The 17,776-nt window shown below is 36.9% G+C and overlaps 1 protein-coding gene across 1 annotated transcript in view; it reads left to right on the forward strand.

Annotated features, from left to right (window-relative positions):
• SUGT1 (SGT1 homolog, MIS12 kinetochore complex assembly cochaperone) overlaps positions 1-17,540 on the forward strand; it is a gene marked incomplete at its 5' end in the record, with an annotated part of 22,763 nt that extends 5,223 nt beyond the window's left edge. Inside the window, 8 exons of the mRNA XM_027908548.1 lie at positions 1,433-1,486; positions 3,216-3,232; positions 4,277-4,311; positions 4,903-4,999; positions 6,021-6,128; positions 15,378-15,468; positions 16,247-16,428; positions 16,996-17,540. Of these exons, the coding sequence (XP_027764349.1) occupies positions 1,433-1,486; positions 3,216-3,232; positions 4,277-4,311; positions 4,903-4,999; positions 6,021-6,128; positions 15,378-15,468; positions 16,247-16,428; positions 16,996-17,097 (686 nt within the window). The remainder of the gene's footprint in view (positions 1-1,432; positions 1,487-3,215; positions 3,233-4,276; positions 4,312-4,902; positions 5,000-6,020; positions 6,129-15,377; positions 15,469-16,246; positions 16,429-16,995) is intronic.
• Positions 17,541-17,776: the final 236 nt, after the last annotated feature.

The following is a 17,776-nucleotide window of genomic DNA, read 5'->3' on the forward strand; positions in this document are numbered from 1 at the left end:
TCCCAGGCAGCTATCAATGAGACAAGGGGGCATGGTCTCAAGCTCTGCCAGGGGAGGTTTAGGTTAGATGTTAGGAAGAAATTCTTTACAGAGAGAATAATCAGACATTGGAATGGGCTGCCCGGGGAGGTGGTGGATTCTCCATCCCTGGAGGTGTTTAAGAAGAGACTGGATGTGGCACTGAGTGCCATAGTGTGGTAACTGTGGTGGTAGTGGATCAAGGGTTGGACTTGAACCCAGCGGTCCTTTCCAACCCATCTGATTCTATGATTCTATGAATTCCGTGCTCTGGCCAAAAGCAGTATTAACTTGGAACTTGCATGTGTTTCCTTTTACCATTGTTTTCCAAGTGTCTCCAAGACTGAAAATTCCACAGTCTCTTTGGGCAACCTGCTTCAGTGTTTGACCACTCTTTTAGTAAAAAAACTTCTAAGATGTCTGGTGGGATGGCAGAAGAAAAGGGAAGAGGAAGTGGCTTGAGGAGTGGGGTGGCAATTTTATGACCTCAGGTGCATCTCAAAATTTATGTACATTTTTATATTTGAAGGCGTTGGGGTGCATACTTTGCATAACTTCAGTGGAGTCAGATTTGGTGTTACACCCATGTCTGCTTTTTCAAGACCTTTGCTGGATAACTGTGGTGTGAACTCCCTCAGTGTGATCTCTCTCTGTGGTAAAAAGAGAGGAAGTTCAGCTGTTCTTAGTAGTTGGTCAGTAATGTTGCCACTTTTTTACTTTCTTGACTGTGAAAGATTTTTCTAGTAATTTTGTTGAAATTAGATGATTGCTCTGTTATTACACTGATACCTTTTTAGCTGTTTTCCAGTGAATTCATTTCTGTCTGGGGAGCTTGCTTCCTAGAATATCAAGATCTTACTAAGCTTCTGGAATTTTGATTCACAGGGTAGAATTGGCACCTGTGTATTTCTTAAAACTTTCTGAAACTTTGTTAGTGTGAAACTACCTGGAGAAAATACCTTTTGTTTGTGAAAACTTGTGAAACTTTGGGTTGTCCCCAGAACGGACTATCTCTTCTGACATTTCTCTGCAGAGGAAGTGTGTGACTGTTTGAAAAAATAGTTTGAAGAAAAATGGAAAAATGTGTAAAAACTGTACTTCTTGCTTTCTAAGCAGTTACACAGGGTTGAACAGGCTGGAGAGCAATAACATGTTTGGGTCAGTTAGACAAAATCTAGTGTCCTACAAGTTAATTTGAATTTAATTAAATAGAATTAAATAGTGGAGCTCTGTCACAGAAGTGGCAGAGGTTACAAGAAGATAATAGGAAATGCTATCTTTTTTAGTAAATTGATGCAATTTGGTGGAAGTTTGAGATGGGTTTGTTCCAGTTAGCAGCTGAGAAGAATTTTTCTTTATGCAGTACATGTAGTGCTTGAAGAGTTCTAATGTTACTGTGTTTGATCTCTTCTAGATGTAGATGATACCTTTACTGTTTGGATTAAAAGATGTGAAGAAACATTAAATGGTAAGAAAAAACAGATTTACTTCATAAGGGACTTGATATGCCCTGTGCTTTGAAGCTTTGTTATGTTTTTCAAAGATTCACCACTTTCCCCTTACTTAAAATAATGTTTTTTAAAAAAAAAAATTTTTTTCTGTCTTTTTTTCTTGAAGCATACACCCAGAGCACTTACGTACCTCAGATTTAGAGAAACATTAATATTAGCTTTTTAGTGTAATAATTAGCTGTGAGAGGGGAGTACCTATTTAGAGTTCAGACAATCATAGTTAATTTTAACTTACATTCATGCACAACTGCAAACTAATTTTAACTGTAGAAGCATGTGTCAACTTGCTGTCTAAAACCAACATCAAAATAAATTTTTGAAGTCTTGCAGAATATGAAGTTGGAAAGAGGTGGAAATTTGTAGATTTTACTGCTACTTTAGTGTCTTATCTGCGGTAGTCACTGAGTGCGAGTATAGTTTCCTTTCATGCCGTCTACAGACAGACACCTCTGACAACTCATCCACCGTGTTTAAACTGTGGATTTTAATGAGATAAAACAGAGTGACCAATGTAGTTTTTTCCTCTGCCTTTTGTGACTTTCCTTCCTCTTTGTGATACACACTGGAGAACGGGACAGTAAAACGTGTTCATGTCAACCTATTCTCTAGAAACCAAATAGAGGAGAACCCTTTTGTGTTGCATAGGAATGAACAAATTTCTGCTTTGTGAGATATTTTAGCTAAGTTTCATTTTATTTGGAGAAATTAGTTAAGCAATTGGCACGCAGAGTCTTATTTATGAAGAATTATCTTGGTGAGAGCTTTCTCTGCCCTCTTAAGGACATTTTTTGCTAATGTCATAATTACATTTCACAGTGTTTTGTCTATTTCAGGTCAGTTGTCCTGTTTTATCCTGAATATTCACTGCCTTGTCTTTTTTGAGCCATTTTCTTAATTCTCTAATACAGCAGCAAAACAAAACTAAACCATCAACAAAACAACTCTGATTTTTTTCATTACAGCTTAATATTCCCTTTTTTTGATCTTTCTCTCGTTTTGGCAGCGTGCATTATAAACAAGCAAAGAGAAAGTTTTTGTTTCTTTTCAAACATTTAATCTGAAATATTTTAGGAAAATATATTTAGAAGAGGGGCTACTGAGCTATAGTTTAGATGCAATACATTACAATATATACTATATATATATATATTACAATATATATTTTAGGTCATACAATTGAATTTCTCTGCCAAATTTCCATCTCATTCCCCAGGGAGGTTTGCCTGGCATGAGATAGAAATTTCATGAGAGCTTCGTACTCGCCCTATAGATGGATGGGTGGGTGGATGGATGGATGATAAGCCTAGTGCAGACTCCCAGAAAGTGATTTTTTTTTTCTTTTTTTTAAACCCTTATTTCCTGTGATGTTGCTTTTATCACAAAAGGTCTGTATTGGCTTCTGGTAAGCAAGGGAAAGTAATGCAAATTTTGTTCATTCAGTTAATCAGAACACGCTTTATGTTAGAGTTGTTCCTTTACACAAGTTGCTCACTGAGGTCTGGTTAAAAAGCAGAGTGTCGTAAAAGCATAGTACTAGAGGTAGATCTGACATGTTTTTAAGTCTTCTACTGTTGTGACTGGAGTAAATGCAGGATGTCTGGAGTAACTGAAGAAAGCTACAATAAGATTACGCCTCGTAAGTTTAATATGTCTTTTTCTGAAAGTGCAACTCTTTTCTTTCTGCAGCATCACAGAGAGATTTGGTAAGATGTTTTCCTTCATATGTTTACTATTTTGACTTCTTTGTTAAGCTAAAGCATACTTTCATGCTTCAGTGGTTTTCTAGACTTTAAAAATAATCTTTTTTATTGTATGCATTTCTAAATATTTAACTTTTCTTCTAAACATGAGTGCTTTTATTTGGGACCAAGGTTGCAAAATTGGAACCCTGAAAACCCTTAGGAATGGCATACAAATCTTGCAATTACTGTATGTTTATTGAGTTAAATTTTAACTTTCTGGCTTTCCATCTGGGGCCTAATTTACAAATTAACCAGCTCATGGTGTACTAACTTGATTTGGGGTGTTAGAAAGTAACTTACTTTTTTTTTTTTTTTCTTGAAGCTTGCAAGTGGGTTGTGCAGGCTTTTTTTCTGCTATAACCTGCTGAGCTTTCAGGGATTTCTTTATTGGAAGTATTCACAAGAAATGTTGACATTGACGTCTCCTTTTGTTTTTTCTTTAGACAGAAAAAGAAAGGCAATTTGCATTGGATGTTCTTCTCCCTCTTTATTAGTTACTTTTATATTTTAAGAATAGGGTAGAGGAGAAAGTGTACAGAAAAACAGGTGATTGTATGCAAGGATAAATCTCAGAGTTAAAAGGTTTTTATTTTAAAGGTTGGACCATGAGTTCTCAGATCTATTTCAGATTTCTTTTGTGATTTATAGATTAGCAGCCTAGTAACTCTATGTTTTTCAGATATACATCTTATCCAGGAAGAAGGGAGTTAAAGATGAACTTAACTGCTGTTTATAAAATGGCTGACCAATATATTCTGAGTTATAGATTGACATATTTAATGGAAATTGAAACTTTTTTAATCTAGCATAAATGGCTATGAGAGCAGTGAAGAGTTTCACCTGTAAGTTAATGTTCATACATAAATCAAGACAAGGGTAGCAGTTGAAATCAAGAAAAGGGGAGCAGTCGGTATGAAAATGATTTGTGTCTTTGAAAAGTACTTCATGGTATATTTTCACTTACACTGATGTAACTTTCTTTCCAACTGAATATGCTTCAAGTAGAATATGCAGCAGCAACCTCTGCCACCAAAGATCAAGTAAGTTGACTTCAGCTTTACCATGAGATTTAAAATAACTGACATATAACTGCTCTTTGGCTTGGGGATTGGAGAAGCAAGATAATGACTGTAGAAATTTTTTTGGGTTAACTTTAAAAACGTGGCAGTCTAAATGAAGTGTTTCTCAGTGTCATCACTTTTGTTCAGACTAAACGGTACTTTCAGGAGAGTTAAACCTCACTGGATAGAGGGCAGTAGCATAAGAATTTTGGCTTCTGTTTCTAATTCTCATGCTGGGCTTAATTCAAAGCCTGTGCCACTGTGCCTAATATAGGCAATGTTTTTGAGATACTTTTAAGGTCCTGAACTACAGAGTGTATTTAATTTATAGAAGCCAAACATTGGTTAAGAAAGTGATATAATTTTGACAGTGCTGCTTGATTAAAAATTGATTTGTTCTTTAACTAGTTATCTTGTCAATTTTGCAACTGCTTTTTCAGAGGAAGGGGAAGAAATCTTCTTTTGTATGTCTTCTCTCACTCATTAACCTACACGATGTACTGCTGCAGGTTTTGCTATTCATCTGTATAGCTCTTTGCACTCAATTGTTCCCTTTTTTTTCTTTTTTAGATATGACTGGTACCAAACAGAATCTCAAGTAATTGTGACTATAATGGTCAAGAATGCGCAGAAGGATGATGTCAGTGTGCAGTTTTCGGAGAAAGAGGTGATTTGTATTGGTTATTGATACCCATCCCGAAATTGTCTAGGATGTAGTACTTAAAAGAGTGAACATTATCTGCTGTAGTAGCATGGAAAGAATGGTATAGTACGGGTGGTCTTCTGTCTGAGCTTGTTTTGTGTGCAGTTACACTGTATATGTGCGTGTACCCATCAAATGAACCTGGATCAATGTCCCGGCAGTGTCCCTAGGATTGATACACAAGCAGTAGTGTGCTGTGCATGCTGTAAAGGGAACATCTGGTTTTCAGCTGCCTCGGTGTTGGGGGGATGGGGGAAAAGGTGGTCTGAACTTAAATGTTAAGAGTATACATGCATCTGGAGTGGCAACAGACAGAGACAAGGTATTCTAAAAGTAGGTGTAAATGAGTAATTCCTTGCTTTAGGACAATTATAGAAAAAGAATGAACATTGGTCAGTGTGAGTTTTTTTTGCTTTTGGCATCACTAAAATTGTTCATAGCAGCAAAATATGTATTTTAAGGAAGTGCAGTAATCTCTTCAGTGAAATACCATATGTTGCACCAAGGAAGTTCATGTTTAATTTAGCTGAGAATATTGAAGAGTTAGGTTCTTATTCTCAACTGAGTTGATACTTCATGAACTGCTAGAAGTAGTTGGTTGTTATTATCTGCTCAAGGTTGTTAAAATTGTGTGAGCACTTGCCATGTAGTTTATGTGTATTAGAAGAGAAGTTGCAGATTGTTTTCACATTCCACTGTTAACATATTGATACTGCATTTGCTGTATAATTCTTTCCCCAAAGAGCGCAGATCAAGCTGACAGGGTAGCAGGTCTTTTGAGTACTTGTGGCGAGAAGTGAAATTTCCTATTAATTTTCTAGTATATTTTAGAAACACATCCAATAATGCAGTAATGTATTGGCATCACCTGAAATTATATTAATTTAATCACTTGGTGATAATCCTAGTGCCAAATGACGTTCCTTTACTTGAAAATGGAACTGCTGCCAAAGATGACCGGAGATGCGTTTTTAACTTTTAACAGGTGAATGCATCAGTGAGACTTCCATCAGGCGAAAGCTTCAACTTAAAGCTTGATCTTCTTCATTCCATAGTGCCAGAGCAAAGTACATTTAAAGTGCTTTCAACAAAGGTAAGCTTCTTAAAGTGTAAATTGTTTCTTTGAAATCGTTTCTGCTCCATCTCTCTGCAATAGTCATAATATCTTGCTTTTCATATAGGAATGCTTTTTCTTTCTTCAAGGTGCCTTTCTAAACTTGTGCAAATATCAGAAATAGTAATATGATGGTGCTTATTGAAGTGCAAATGATGGAGGTATGCTGAGGATTCTTTCACTTGTTGCTGTAGAAAGAGCACTGTGATCTTCATGATTAAAATACAGATATTAAGAAAGTATGAATGCCTTTTTGCAAAACTTAGGAGACAGTATTGCCTTATGAACCATTGTTACCTTTTTGTGCCCAAGAAATAAAAGTCAGTCTTGGAAAATTTCTGTGCTGAAATAGTTCTTTACCCTTTTGTGACTTCTTGCTGGTAAAGGTTAACCATGTGATTAACTGCTCATGGCTTTTCAGAAGAGTGCATTCCATGCTGCTGCTGGAAATAGTACATGCTTGGAGACATTTGAAAGTTGCATGGTATGACAGAATGCTTCTGTCTCAGCATTCTGTTTGTTCTGTATTACCAGGATAGAAAGATCAGAAACAGTCAGTGGTCTGGCATAGCATTTATTGTTGGCATAATGGATAGGCAGGCACGCGCTTTACCCACTGACCCAAGCCTCAGTCCCTGGCGCTGGAATGTGATGTTGATTCTTCCCCTGTATTTCAGTAGTGGTTCTGCAGAGCTTATGGAAATACTCTTGTGTACTCATGTTCCATTTTACCTGTTCCCTTCTCAGAAAGGTACCTATAATAGTTCTTGCCTCATTTCAGGGAAGAGGGACTTCAAGATGGCATGGGAGGATTATCATAGAAAGTTGATCTTGTTTTTCCACTCCTTGCACTAAGAAAGCTGAGCAGGTTGCGTGATTGAACCACGTGAGCTCTTACGCTGTGGGGAGTAAGTGAAGTGCTCAAAGTATGTAGAAAATATGCCAGCCCGTTAGTATTTATATAAATTTGAGTGGAATGAGCACAGACCTTGTTGGGACGGGTAGCTGTGAGGTCCTGTTTGCTCTATGTTCTTACCCGGCTTGTGTTACACATTTCCTTTTGCCTTGAAGTTTACTGTTACTTTCTTGGAAGCGTCTGCGTGCTGCTGAGCACTGTGAAATTCACTTTACCTTTCTACACTGCCATCTCTAGCCTGGGTTTATCTCAGAAATAATCTCTAGTAGTTTAGAGCCTGGTTTAGGTTGATGTTCCAAAAGTAGGCAGAAAGCCTTATTAAAGTTCAGGCAGTGTCTGAACTGTAAATATTTTGCATTTACTTTTCAAACATTCCTAAAAATTTTCGAGAGAATATTTTTGAGACTAAGTGGAATAAGAGGGAACACAGAAGATGATCTAACTACAGAAGTCAGTGCTTCAGCATGTTCTTATTTTAGCAGAAAAGAGTAGTATAAGGCCATCTGTGAAGGCATAGTGAAGGAATACTGTTTAAATGATGCCCCAGCTGGTTTCTGTTCTGACCACCAGATGGAGCCTGGCTGAAGAAAAAAAGTTACAAGAAGGTCTGTGTTAAGCATGCAAAGACTTCTTTACAGGTTTAGAATATTTTACTTTGAAAAATATTAAGCACTTTAGGAATGGTCTAGCCTTGGTGTTTAAATGCTAGAAATTTAGCTTTCTTTTCTTAGGTTTTGTGAATGTACCCTGTTCTTATGAGCAGTATGGGAAATGCACAGTTATTTGAATAAATTATCTTATTGATTAGAACATCCCAAACCCTTCACAGTTTTTTTTTTTGTATTTACATGAAGTCCTTTCATAAGGACTTTGAAAAAGAGACATAATCTCATTATCTTCCAAATTATATGAACTTTTTACTACACACTAATAAAGACATTGAGTTTTCATGGGATAGAAACAGATCTATTCCTGTGGATTAATCATTTCAGGTAAGAATAACTGCATTTGTTCACACTGCTTTATTTTGTGCTGCTGCTTTGAATGTTTGAGCACACTGTCATTAGCATTGTATAGTCTTCACTGGGCAACAGAGAGTCTGGCCTTCTTTTTTTTTTTCAATTTTATCAGGAAATACATGAGGAAACAGAGTGGAATGTATGAGCAGGTTATGTGGTGGATAGTTCGGGTTTCCCATGAACTTCATAAAACTAATAAATTTAATGGATAACAGAAGTGTCAGATAGTAGAACAATCCTGTGTGTTTTGGCACTAAGAGAAGCAATAGAGGGCTTTCTTGATACTGCTTGAAATTGATCATCACTTGACAAATGCAAAGGCATAAAGGTAAAGATGCAAATTCAGGAGGAGAAAATAGCCTGAACTGTATTTGCAGAACTGCAAATTCTACAGTAAATGCAAAGAGCAGAGAGAACTTACAGACTCTGGGATTGGCTCTTTCAAAGAGCGTTGACAGTGGTAAGAAATGCGGTTGATTGCATAAGAATTGTTTCTGTTCCATCAGTGAAATTAAAATTATACCTTTCAATCAATCCATGCTGTGTCTAGCTCTGAGATACAAAGTCTGTTCGAAGAAGAACAGAACTAGCTGGTGCTACAGAGGAAGCATAAATAGATGTTTTGAGCTGTTTGAATGGTTTCTGTTTGAACAGAAGTAAATTAGTATTTATCATCTGCAGACTTTGACTTCAAGCTGTGAGCTAGAAGAGGAAAAATATTTGATGCCAACTCAAGGACAGCGTAATATGTGGACGGAGTCCACTTTTGAGAAAAAGAAATCTTGAATCTCTCTCTTCATGCATTTTCTATTGTTGTATATTCTCCAATTGTCAACGGTTTTAGAGGTGATACAGCCTGCTTTTAATAGTGACTGTATGTGTTACTGCCATACTTGAGGCCGTTTTTATTCTACCTAATTCAGAAGTTTATCTGCTGTTCAGTAGACAACACTGCCTGGAAGTCCAGCTTTGAGATGATTATGGCTCCTACTCGCATTTAGTTTGCAAGTTACTTAGAATAACCTGGTGTTGTTCAGCATGTATTTCTGATGATTTAAAGCCTCAGGTTAATGTTTATGCGAGAAAATGCTGAATGCCACTGTATTGAGCCATTTTCTTGAGGGTATTGCTATATCTGCTTAGCACATTGTACATGAACAGCACAGTAGACAGATCATAACTAAATCAATTGATTTTATTGGTTGTACTCCTTATCTGTCAAAGGTGTCTGACTGTAGTAATCTGATCAAGCAAAAAATGACAGCTCCTCCAAAAAGCAGCCTACAGATTTGAAGTTTGTGTCTTAAAAATGGAAGCCGACCTCATGTTTTTGTGTAGCATGGCTTTGTACACCATAGGTAGGATTTGGTGTGTTTTGGTGGTCACCCTCAGTTGTGTTCTGGTTTTGGGTGATGTGGGAGAAAAACTGCCACGCTGAAAACTACTGGTTGCATTCAGCATGTAACAGGAGGAAGGTACCTTTAGTGGTGCTGCTTGGTTTTTTTACTTCTTTCCAGGAGAGGGAGCCAAAATGTAAAGGCTGGACCAAGTTTGCTCTTTGGAAGTTGTCTGTGTGCAGTTATCCTGTAGCAAAGTGTACATACTGTCATCATTCTTCCTTCAAAAAGGGGAAAAAGGCATAAAAACTTTAAATGAGTGACTAATATATTTAAGACAGAACTAGCTTATCTGTATCTGTCTAGAAAATACGTCCGGAAAGTGGAAATGCACAAACAGTGTAAGGATTTCTAACGTTAGGAAATGGTTCTCTTTCTTTTCCCTCTTCTATTCAGTCTATGAGTCCATGTATTTGGGATTCCAGGGGAATACTCTGCAATGCTCTCTTGAAAACTTGTGTAGTATGAGCTGTTTCTCCAGGTCTTTGGAGGGAGGATGAATATGTACATTTAGCACATGTGTTTATGAGCTTGAAGGAAACTTGAGCTGTGCTTTCTCTTCTTTTTCTTTCCATCTACAAATAGTCTGGGGTCAATTACTGTGAGTTCTCAGTTTTTAGTTGTTTGGGCTTTGTGCAGGCAATGACTTGCAGCAATTTAGAGCCATTTGAAAAAGTGGCAAAGGGGTTGCTTTACCCTAGAACTGTCCTTTAATTAGAGATCAAAGTTGTGCTGCAAAGAGGGAAGGTGTTTGAAATCCTCAGCCTCTTTTACAGTTGACATTTGTTGCTTAATAGAGATGTGTGAGCTGGAAGCACACTCTCAGCAGCTTCATGCCAAGAATGTGGTTGTGTGCATCAGTGGAATGTTGTTTTTTAACTCGAACCAATATTTTGCTTTGCAAACTCTGAAATATCCTGTGAAGCTAATTGGAACTGATACTGGTTGCTGAATGTAAAGGAAGAGGCAAAGAGTGGAACTATTTCACACGCTCCTGGACTGTCATCAGAGTCTCTATTCAGAGGCCAGTGTAGACAAATAGATAAGCAGAGGAAGAGATTCATTTTAACTGAAGTTGGTTCTTTCTGTTTCAGTCCAATCCTTAAAAGATAGTTTCTTGTTTTGGATATTTTCATTAAATGGCTTGCAGGCACTTGAATGCATACATTGCTGCTCTTGTGTACTTGTGTTCGCTGTGAGGCAGATTGATATCTCCCATTCTTGCACATTTTCTATAAATTGTAAACTGATAATTCATATGAGTTAGGTACTTTTCTGAAACGTCTTGCATCTTTTAGACAGGTGTAGTTGGAGCAGTTTCCTGGATAGACCATGAAAAAACCTCCTCAGTGATTGGTATGATATTTACTTGGCTCAAAATAACTTTGATTTTTTTTCTTCCCCTGTGTATCAATTCAGATGGATGTGAGGCACATTTAAACTTCCTAATACTCTGAGAATTATATTTTAAACAAGAATATAAGTCAGTGCCCATGCTTTATTTAAATGCATAAAAGAAAACTATGCATAAGGGTTTTTATCTGTCTTGAGAAAAGATGGATTTAAGAACTAGTTTACATTAGGGATGCAGTGACATATGGCTTTAGAATATCTAAATGATCTGTTTTGCTCCTTCTCTAAAATTCAAAAATTTAATAAGTGACAGCAATATAATATCAGTAGGAGGAAACTCGAACCTTTTTGCTTCAGCTCTCTATAGTACATACCTGGCAAAGAAACTGAAGCACACATGGTAAATCCCTTTTGTTGCAGTATATTCCCTATAAAATAAATTTCTTAATGATCATTTACGTGTCATAACACTGTAGGGTTAATTTCATCTTAATTTCTTTTGTTTCATGTTATGGACCAAAAATCTTGGAATTCAGACTATAAGCGATATATAAAAGGTTTTTGAATAACTAGGATACCAAAATTGTAAGTGCATGTGCTCTTAGAGGTAAGTTTGAAAAGGTCATACATTTTTAGAAGACTGTGATACTTTGTCCTACAAAATTCATTGGATGACTGTAAAAAAGGACAACTCTAAACACTTAAAATTTAGAACTTGGCCAAGGCAGTCAGTAGTTCAGTAAATAATGAAGTAGTTGATCAGAAACGCTGAATTTTTGTTTTCATGTGTTTGATATAGCAGAATAACAGAATTGAAAAGGGTATTTTTGATGCATCTCAAAATGAGTGACTGAACTGTTGCTTAAGCTTTGCCAGTTCCGATTTCCTTCACCCACCTGATCAGAGCTTGACAGAAATTTGTCAATGGTAAATGAACTTTCCCTTAGCATGGACTGTAAAATATAAGAAGTAGAAATTAGAAAAAAAAATCTTGCAGCTTATCTATCAGTAGAAATTTACCCGTGTCCCTTCACTGTGGGTGGAATTTCTTCTAGACAATAGATTCCCCATTTGACCCTCTTTTCGGAGGAGTAGGTTTCTCTCAAGACAGTATTTCAAACAGGTAGTGTGTGAATTACTCTCAAGATTCCCTGTTTCTTTTCCTCTTTGCTTTGCCATCCTTGAACCCCAAATACAAGGGACTTAAAAGAGAAAGTTTATTGTATCTGCATTGGAAGTTTTTACAGACCTGGAGTACTATGTCCAGTTTTAGGCTTCCCATTGCAAAAAAAGCACTACTGCAGTGGAGCAAGTCCTAGGGGAGAACTACCAGGGTGGTCAGGTGGCTCCACGGCATGAGCTACAAGGAGAAGTGGAGGAATTAGGCTTGTCCTCAAGTGGCATGCAAAGCATTTAATTTGCAGTTGAATTTTTCTGTATTTTATTCTAAAGTTGGCACGAGGCACACAGGCATACGTTTTATGAAATATAAATGTTAAATCAAAGTAGTTGGCAAAGTGTTGATGTATTTCTCTTGCCCAAATGAATTTTTTTCAAAGGAGAGGAAAAAGCTCACAGTACTTGTGTGCTAGATATGACACAAATGTCCGTACTGATGTGTTACTTTTCTGTGTGATAGCTATCAGTATCTGTTTTAAAACATTCATTAAAATGTATTTATTGCCATCTGTGCACATAATTGGGACTCGCAAAGTTGTTCCTCCTTGGATCAAATAAAGCTCTCAAGTTGAAGAAATATGCGCCTTCAGAAGCAGAATTTCATAGTTTTATATTTTTGGAAAATGTGGTTGTATAATGGTATGAAGTTAATGATTTCCCTAGTTTTGCTCCTGCCTGCCACTTCGCCTAATGAGTAACTTCAATTGAAGTGGATGGAATAGATGGGGTAGAAGTTTAATCATGTCAGAAACACATTCTGTCTCAGTTCTTCAGCTGTCTATACTTGTAACTTGCTAAGGTTGAAATGGTTTAGATTTAAGAAATCTGCATCTTACAGTGGGAATTAGTTTGTATCGTTTGCTTTTCTTTAGGGATGTTTGTCATGTGGTACTGGCTTAGGAACAGTTTCACAGAGAAAGTGGAAGAGCTAGCAGATTGAAAAAAGAGAAGGGGGATTACTGCAGCAACAAAAGTAAAGTTCTTCCTTATTTTCTTTTTTTTTTAATGCATGGGCACAGTACTCTGGGGAATAGTCAAAGGTCTTTATAAGGGCTCTTTGAGGAGTATTGTATTCTGACTAGAAAAAAGTCCATGTTTAGTAGCTCGCATTAAGCATGATGTTGCATCAGAGGTCATTTTTGGTGTGGATGAAGTAGTCTGTATTTGAGATACTGAAAGATACTGTTGGAAAGCCTGAAGTGTAAGGGTAAGAGGAGACAGTGAAAGAAGAAACAGAGACATTCAAGAGTTATAGGGGCTGAGTAGTTTCAGTATCAAGCGTTTGCTTTTTTTTGAATGCAGTTGGGGATGCACGAATAATCAGAGTATAAAATCTTAAAATTAGAGCCTCCTCAACTTAAATGCACAACCCAAGTGATAATAGGGTTTCCTCAGGTTGAGAAGAGTTTACATAAGTGGAGAGACAAGTTGTTTTAAATTAATACTCAGTTTTCACTTGTAACTAATTAGTGCCTTTGTAAGTAGCTAATTAACTTAAATGTTTGACTCATGAGATCCAAATCCACTGGGGGAAGAAACCCTGCTAGTCCTGCCACTTGTGGAACTACTTGATTGTCTTATATGTAGATATACAAATATTTTTTTGCTTCCTTAAGCTAATCACAGAGCATTAAATTTACGAATGTAGGTGCTAAAAATTAAACTTTTAGGTTGTAATTTTCAAAGTGATTTTAAAAAGGTCCAGTGGAGGCACCTTTGCTGAGTTCTTTTGTTTTATTGAAGAATAATTATTGGCACAGTTTGAATGCTTCTTCTGCACAGTTTAACAGAAATCTCTGCATCCCAGACTGTGATATTAAACTCTGGAATACAGGCCTTCTTTAGGGACAGTAGGTTGGGCATCTAGACCTAAACAGTATTTTAATTTTATTTGGTTATTTTTGATTCTGTGACTTTATTTTAAAAATGGATACCCTGATGCCTAATTTGTGACTTGTGTAAAGTGGCTAAAACCATTGAAAATCCAACAGATTCAGGGAGTGGGAAGTTAAACACACAGGGATATTGGACTTACAAACTTACTGAAACCCTCCCCTACCTTGAAGGGCATTCCATACCTCGTATCTTAAACTTTTTGTTGTTCCCACTACGAGTAAGTTGTGGAAATTAAGTATTTGAACTTGTCTAGAGAAACGGTAGCTTTCCCAGGGGAAGGGGGGGGGGAGGGGAAAGAAACAATCATAAATGAATATTTTGATTCTTAAAATGCAGCATGATTGCAAACATGGAAGCTTTGAAACTTCAGTGAGCTCATTTCATTATTGCTTATCAGTGATTGATTGGAAGAATGGATTAAATAAAGTTAAAATATCAGATCGGCATGATGCTGTGCGAGGAGCTTGCTGTTTGAATCTGAGCTTAGCTCTTACAGTCGTGCCTTTGTTCCTGGGTCTGCAGGGATCCCCAGGTTGCAGTGGCTTTGGGTAGAACTAAGAACTTGCCTCTGCTGAGCTCTCACAAATAAGGAACCGCTGAAGTTTAGCAAGCAATTTCAGTTAATTAATAGCATCACATGAACTTCGTGACATTTCCTTAAATGAATTGGAGTGACATTAGACAGTCCTTGTTTTGCAGACATTGTTTTGCAACTTTGTAACCCTGTAACCAAAGGAGAAGGTTAATTACAAAGAAACATTTCAGTATGGCTGTCTAAAGGGATTATATGTAGTAGTGAATAAATTTGTTTCTCCTATGGTAATTGCAACCATATCCATTTTTAATTGCCAGTTTTGTCAATGAATACTAGACAGTTTTCTTCATAGCTGTGTTTGTTCATTGAACCAAATGAGTACAGCTTCTGAATATCTCCAGTGGGAAGATCTGCATAGTCTCAGGGTGTTTCTCTGGTTTGTGTACTACACATCAAACATGAAATGTTTTGGTAAATGAAATGTAAACTTAGATAAAGTTGGATTTCGCAGTCTTTCAAAACGGCTGTTTAATTACTGGAGTTAACTGGCAAGAAAGGGATGCTTGAAAGATAATATCACCTTGGTGCCTGGCGGCGTAGAGACATTGGGATTGATCATTACTTTTGGGATGCCATAGTTTACAAAAAGAATCAAGTGAATAGTAAACAAAAGAAAGTTAACTGGTCCTAAGCAAAAGAGTTTAAGAGCTGTGCAGCCACATAAGAGCTTGGTTGATGTGTGACTTGAACTCAAGTAACTTCATCTTGTAAGGTAGGTAAATTTTGCTACAATACGGGCTTCACGTTAGAGGCTGTTTTTCTAAAACCAAATGTATGTATTTTTTTACTGCTGCAGCATCCAACTACTTTCGAGCTATTTGGCAGAACTGTTTGCCATCTGCATTAATTTGTTCTTTGTCTTGTGTTTTGTAGGTTGAGATAAAAATGAAGAAGCCAGAGGCTGTAAGATGGGAGAAGCTGGAGGGCCAGGGAGATTCTCCTAAGTTAAAACAATTTATGCCAGGTTTGTTCTCTGAGCTATTAAGTATTATGGGGTTTATTTGTATTGAGTTACTTGCAGTTGTTAATAGTTTTGTGTTAAGTATCGTTAATAAAATCACAGCTTCATATCTGCAATGAAAAGCCTAATATTCTTGTTTTCACTGCCAAGAATTGACAGAAAAAGTCTACAGGCCACTACTGAAACATAGGTATTAAATTTATTCATAATTTCCATTAATCTGAGGGATTGTTAAGGATATATGCTTGTCATTAATTCCTCCAGGCTTGTCTCTTTGGCTGTCTGTTTTGGTCACTGTTTTGCAGTTCTGTCTATTATGTGCACTGTTGCTCTAATAAGCATTATTTGATTAAGTATTGCATTTCTCATGGAAACTAATACTTTGGAGTTTTTCAAGACAGATTAACAATCTGTCTTTGGGAGAACTTGAATTTCTTGATTTATTGATTTCAGATATTTTTTGAAATTTAGCTCAACTTTTTCTATGGTTTTGGGTTTTTCTGTCAACCTCATTTTGACTTCAATTATCTGCGTTGCTGTTGCCCAGCTTTTTTTCATGTTAGGTAACTAAGTTATGTAACTCTGTTTACTTAAAAAACTTTTGGGTTTCTTAGTTTCCTTTATTTTTGTTACTGCAACGCTTATATCACTTAGGAGGAATCCATTTGCATTTTCATGTTCCATTAACATCTCTGATTCATCAGGTACATATGTGTCTGTGTTCTCTGCCGCTCTAAAAGTCGTGAGAAAACGTTTAGTTAACTAACACTTCTGTTTTCAGATACCCAGCACTTATATCCGTCATCCTCTCACTATACAAGGAACTGGGACAAACTGGTAGTTGAAATCAAAGAAGAGGAGAAGAATGAGAAGTTAGAAGGAGATGCCGCATTAAATAAACTCTTTCAGCAGATCTATTCAGATGGTACAGATGAAGTGAAACGTGCCATGAACAAATCGTTTGTGAGTCTTAATTCTCTTTCTCTGAAGAAATGTGTGACTTTTGCACACTGGCACAATTTACTAAACTTAGCATCAGTGGGGAAGCCTCTCCTACCAAAATTTTGGGCCTATAATTAATGGCTATGATTCTGTTGGAGATACTGGTGCAGCAACGCTCATTGAAAGCTACAATTTTGTGCACTAATGAATGTGACTAAGTCCGAGGTCATGCTTTGTCACTGGTCTCTTCATTTCAATCCGTGTTATCAAAGGAAACAGAGTGTTTGGCTTGTACAGAGCTTGAAAGGATCAAATTCCTCTTGATTGCTTGTATCTACTTTAATTTGCAGTCATCACAGGCAAGAACATGACTGACCCTTCTTGCTAATGAAGTAGCATCTCACTTTGTCCAGTACTGATAACAGTACTGTTGAACTGAAGATGATGGAATGATGGCTTTGTCAAATTTCATTCTGTATGGACAGAATTTCCTGTGTAATCACTACTCTATGAAGCTTACTGTGAATTGTGGCTCTTTTATTACTAGAGTTCTCTAGCAAACTAAACAAGGTTTCTCTCATGTTGCAGATGGAGTCTGGCGGCACAGTTCTGAGCACCAACTGGTCTGATGTCGGTAAAAGGAAGGTAGAAGTAAATCCTCCTGATGACGTGGAATGGAAAAAGTTCTAATCCTATTTTTGATCTTTACCATCCGTGTGTTGCCATAGTCATGTACTGACCACTGTGTATGGACATAGTGTTCTTGGATTCAAAGCACTGAATGTTCCCTTGAAAACAGGAATTGTCCTTACATTTTGCGTGCTCTAGAAATTCCTTCATCCACAGATGTTAAAGATATATTCAAGAGTGGAGCTCTATTTTTTGTCATCTCTGTCTAATTTCTGGAAATTGAGTCAATCAGTCCAAATTTTCTACTGCCTTTATCAGCTCTGCTCTTTGGGATAGGGTAATCTCTAATGGCTGGTCAGGATTACTGCCTTACACCTGGTATTTCTGTTCAATAACTTATTAGATCTTGGCAACTTTGGGTAAAAACACTTTTCAGCAGCAGTGGTAAAATTGTTTGCTCTTTAACTCTGCTAAATAAAACTGTAAATACAACTTTTTCTATACGGAAGTTGCTTTATTTCATTTTTAGTATTCTTGGGTTTTGTTGGGGGAATCACTTAGAACATACAGGTCAGGATGTGAATACACTGATTAAAAAAAAAAGCTGGCATGTATAGGAGTAAAATGGGCCTTCAGGGAAGAGGATGACATTACTATTCTTGATGCAGACACAAAATACCCACTTTTAGAGTCCTTCCACCTTGGCGATAGATTGAACTGTAGTCATAAGTGATGGAAG

Source organism: Empidonax traillii, unplaced genomic scaffold (genome assembly GCF_003031625.1).
Source record: "Empidonax traillii isolate 1590-97213 ecotype Southwest subspecies unplaced genomic scaffold, ASM303162v1 scaffold1746:size129677, whole genome shotgun sequence".
Classification (NCBI taxonomy): Eukaryota; Metazoa; Chordata; class Aves; order Passeriformes; family Tyrannidae; genus Empidonax; species Empidonax traillii.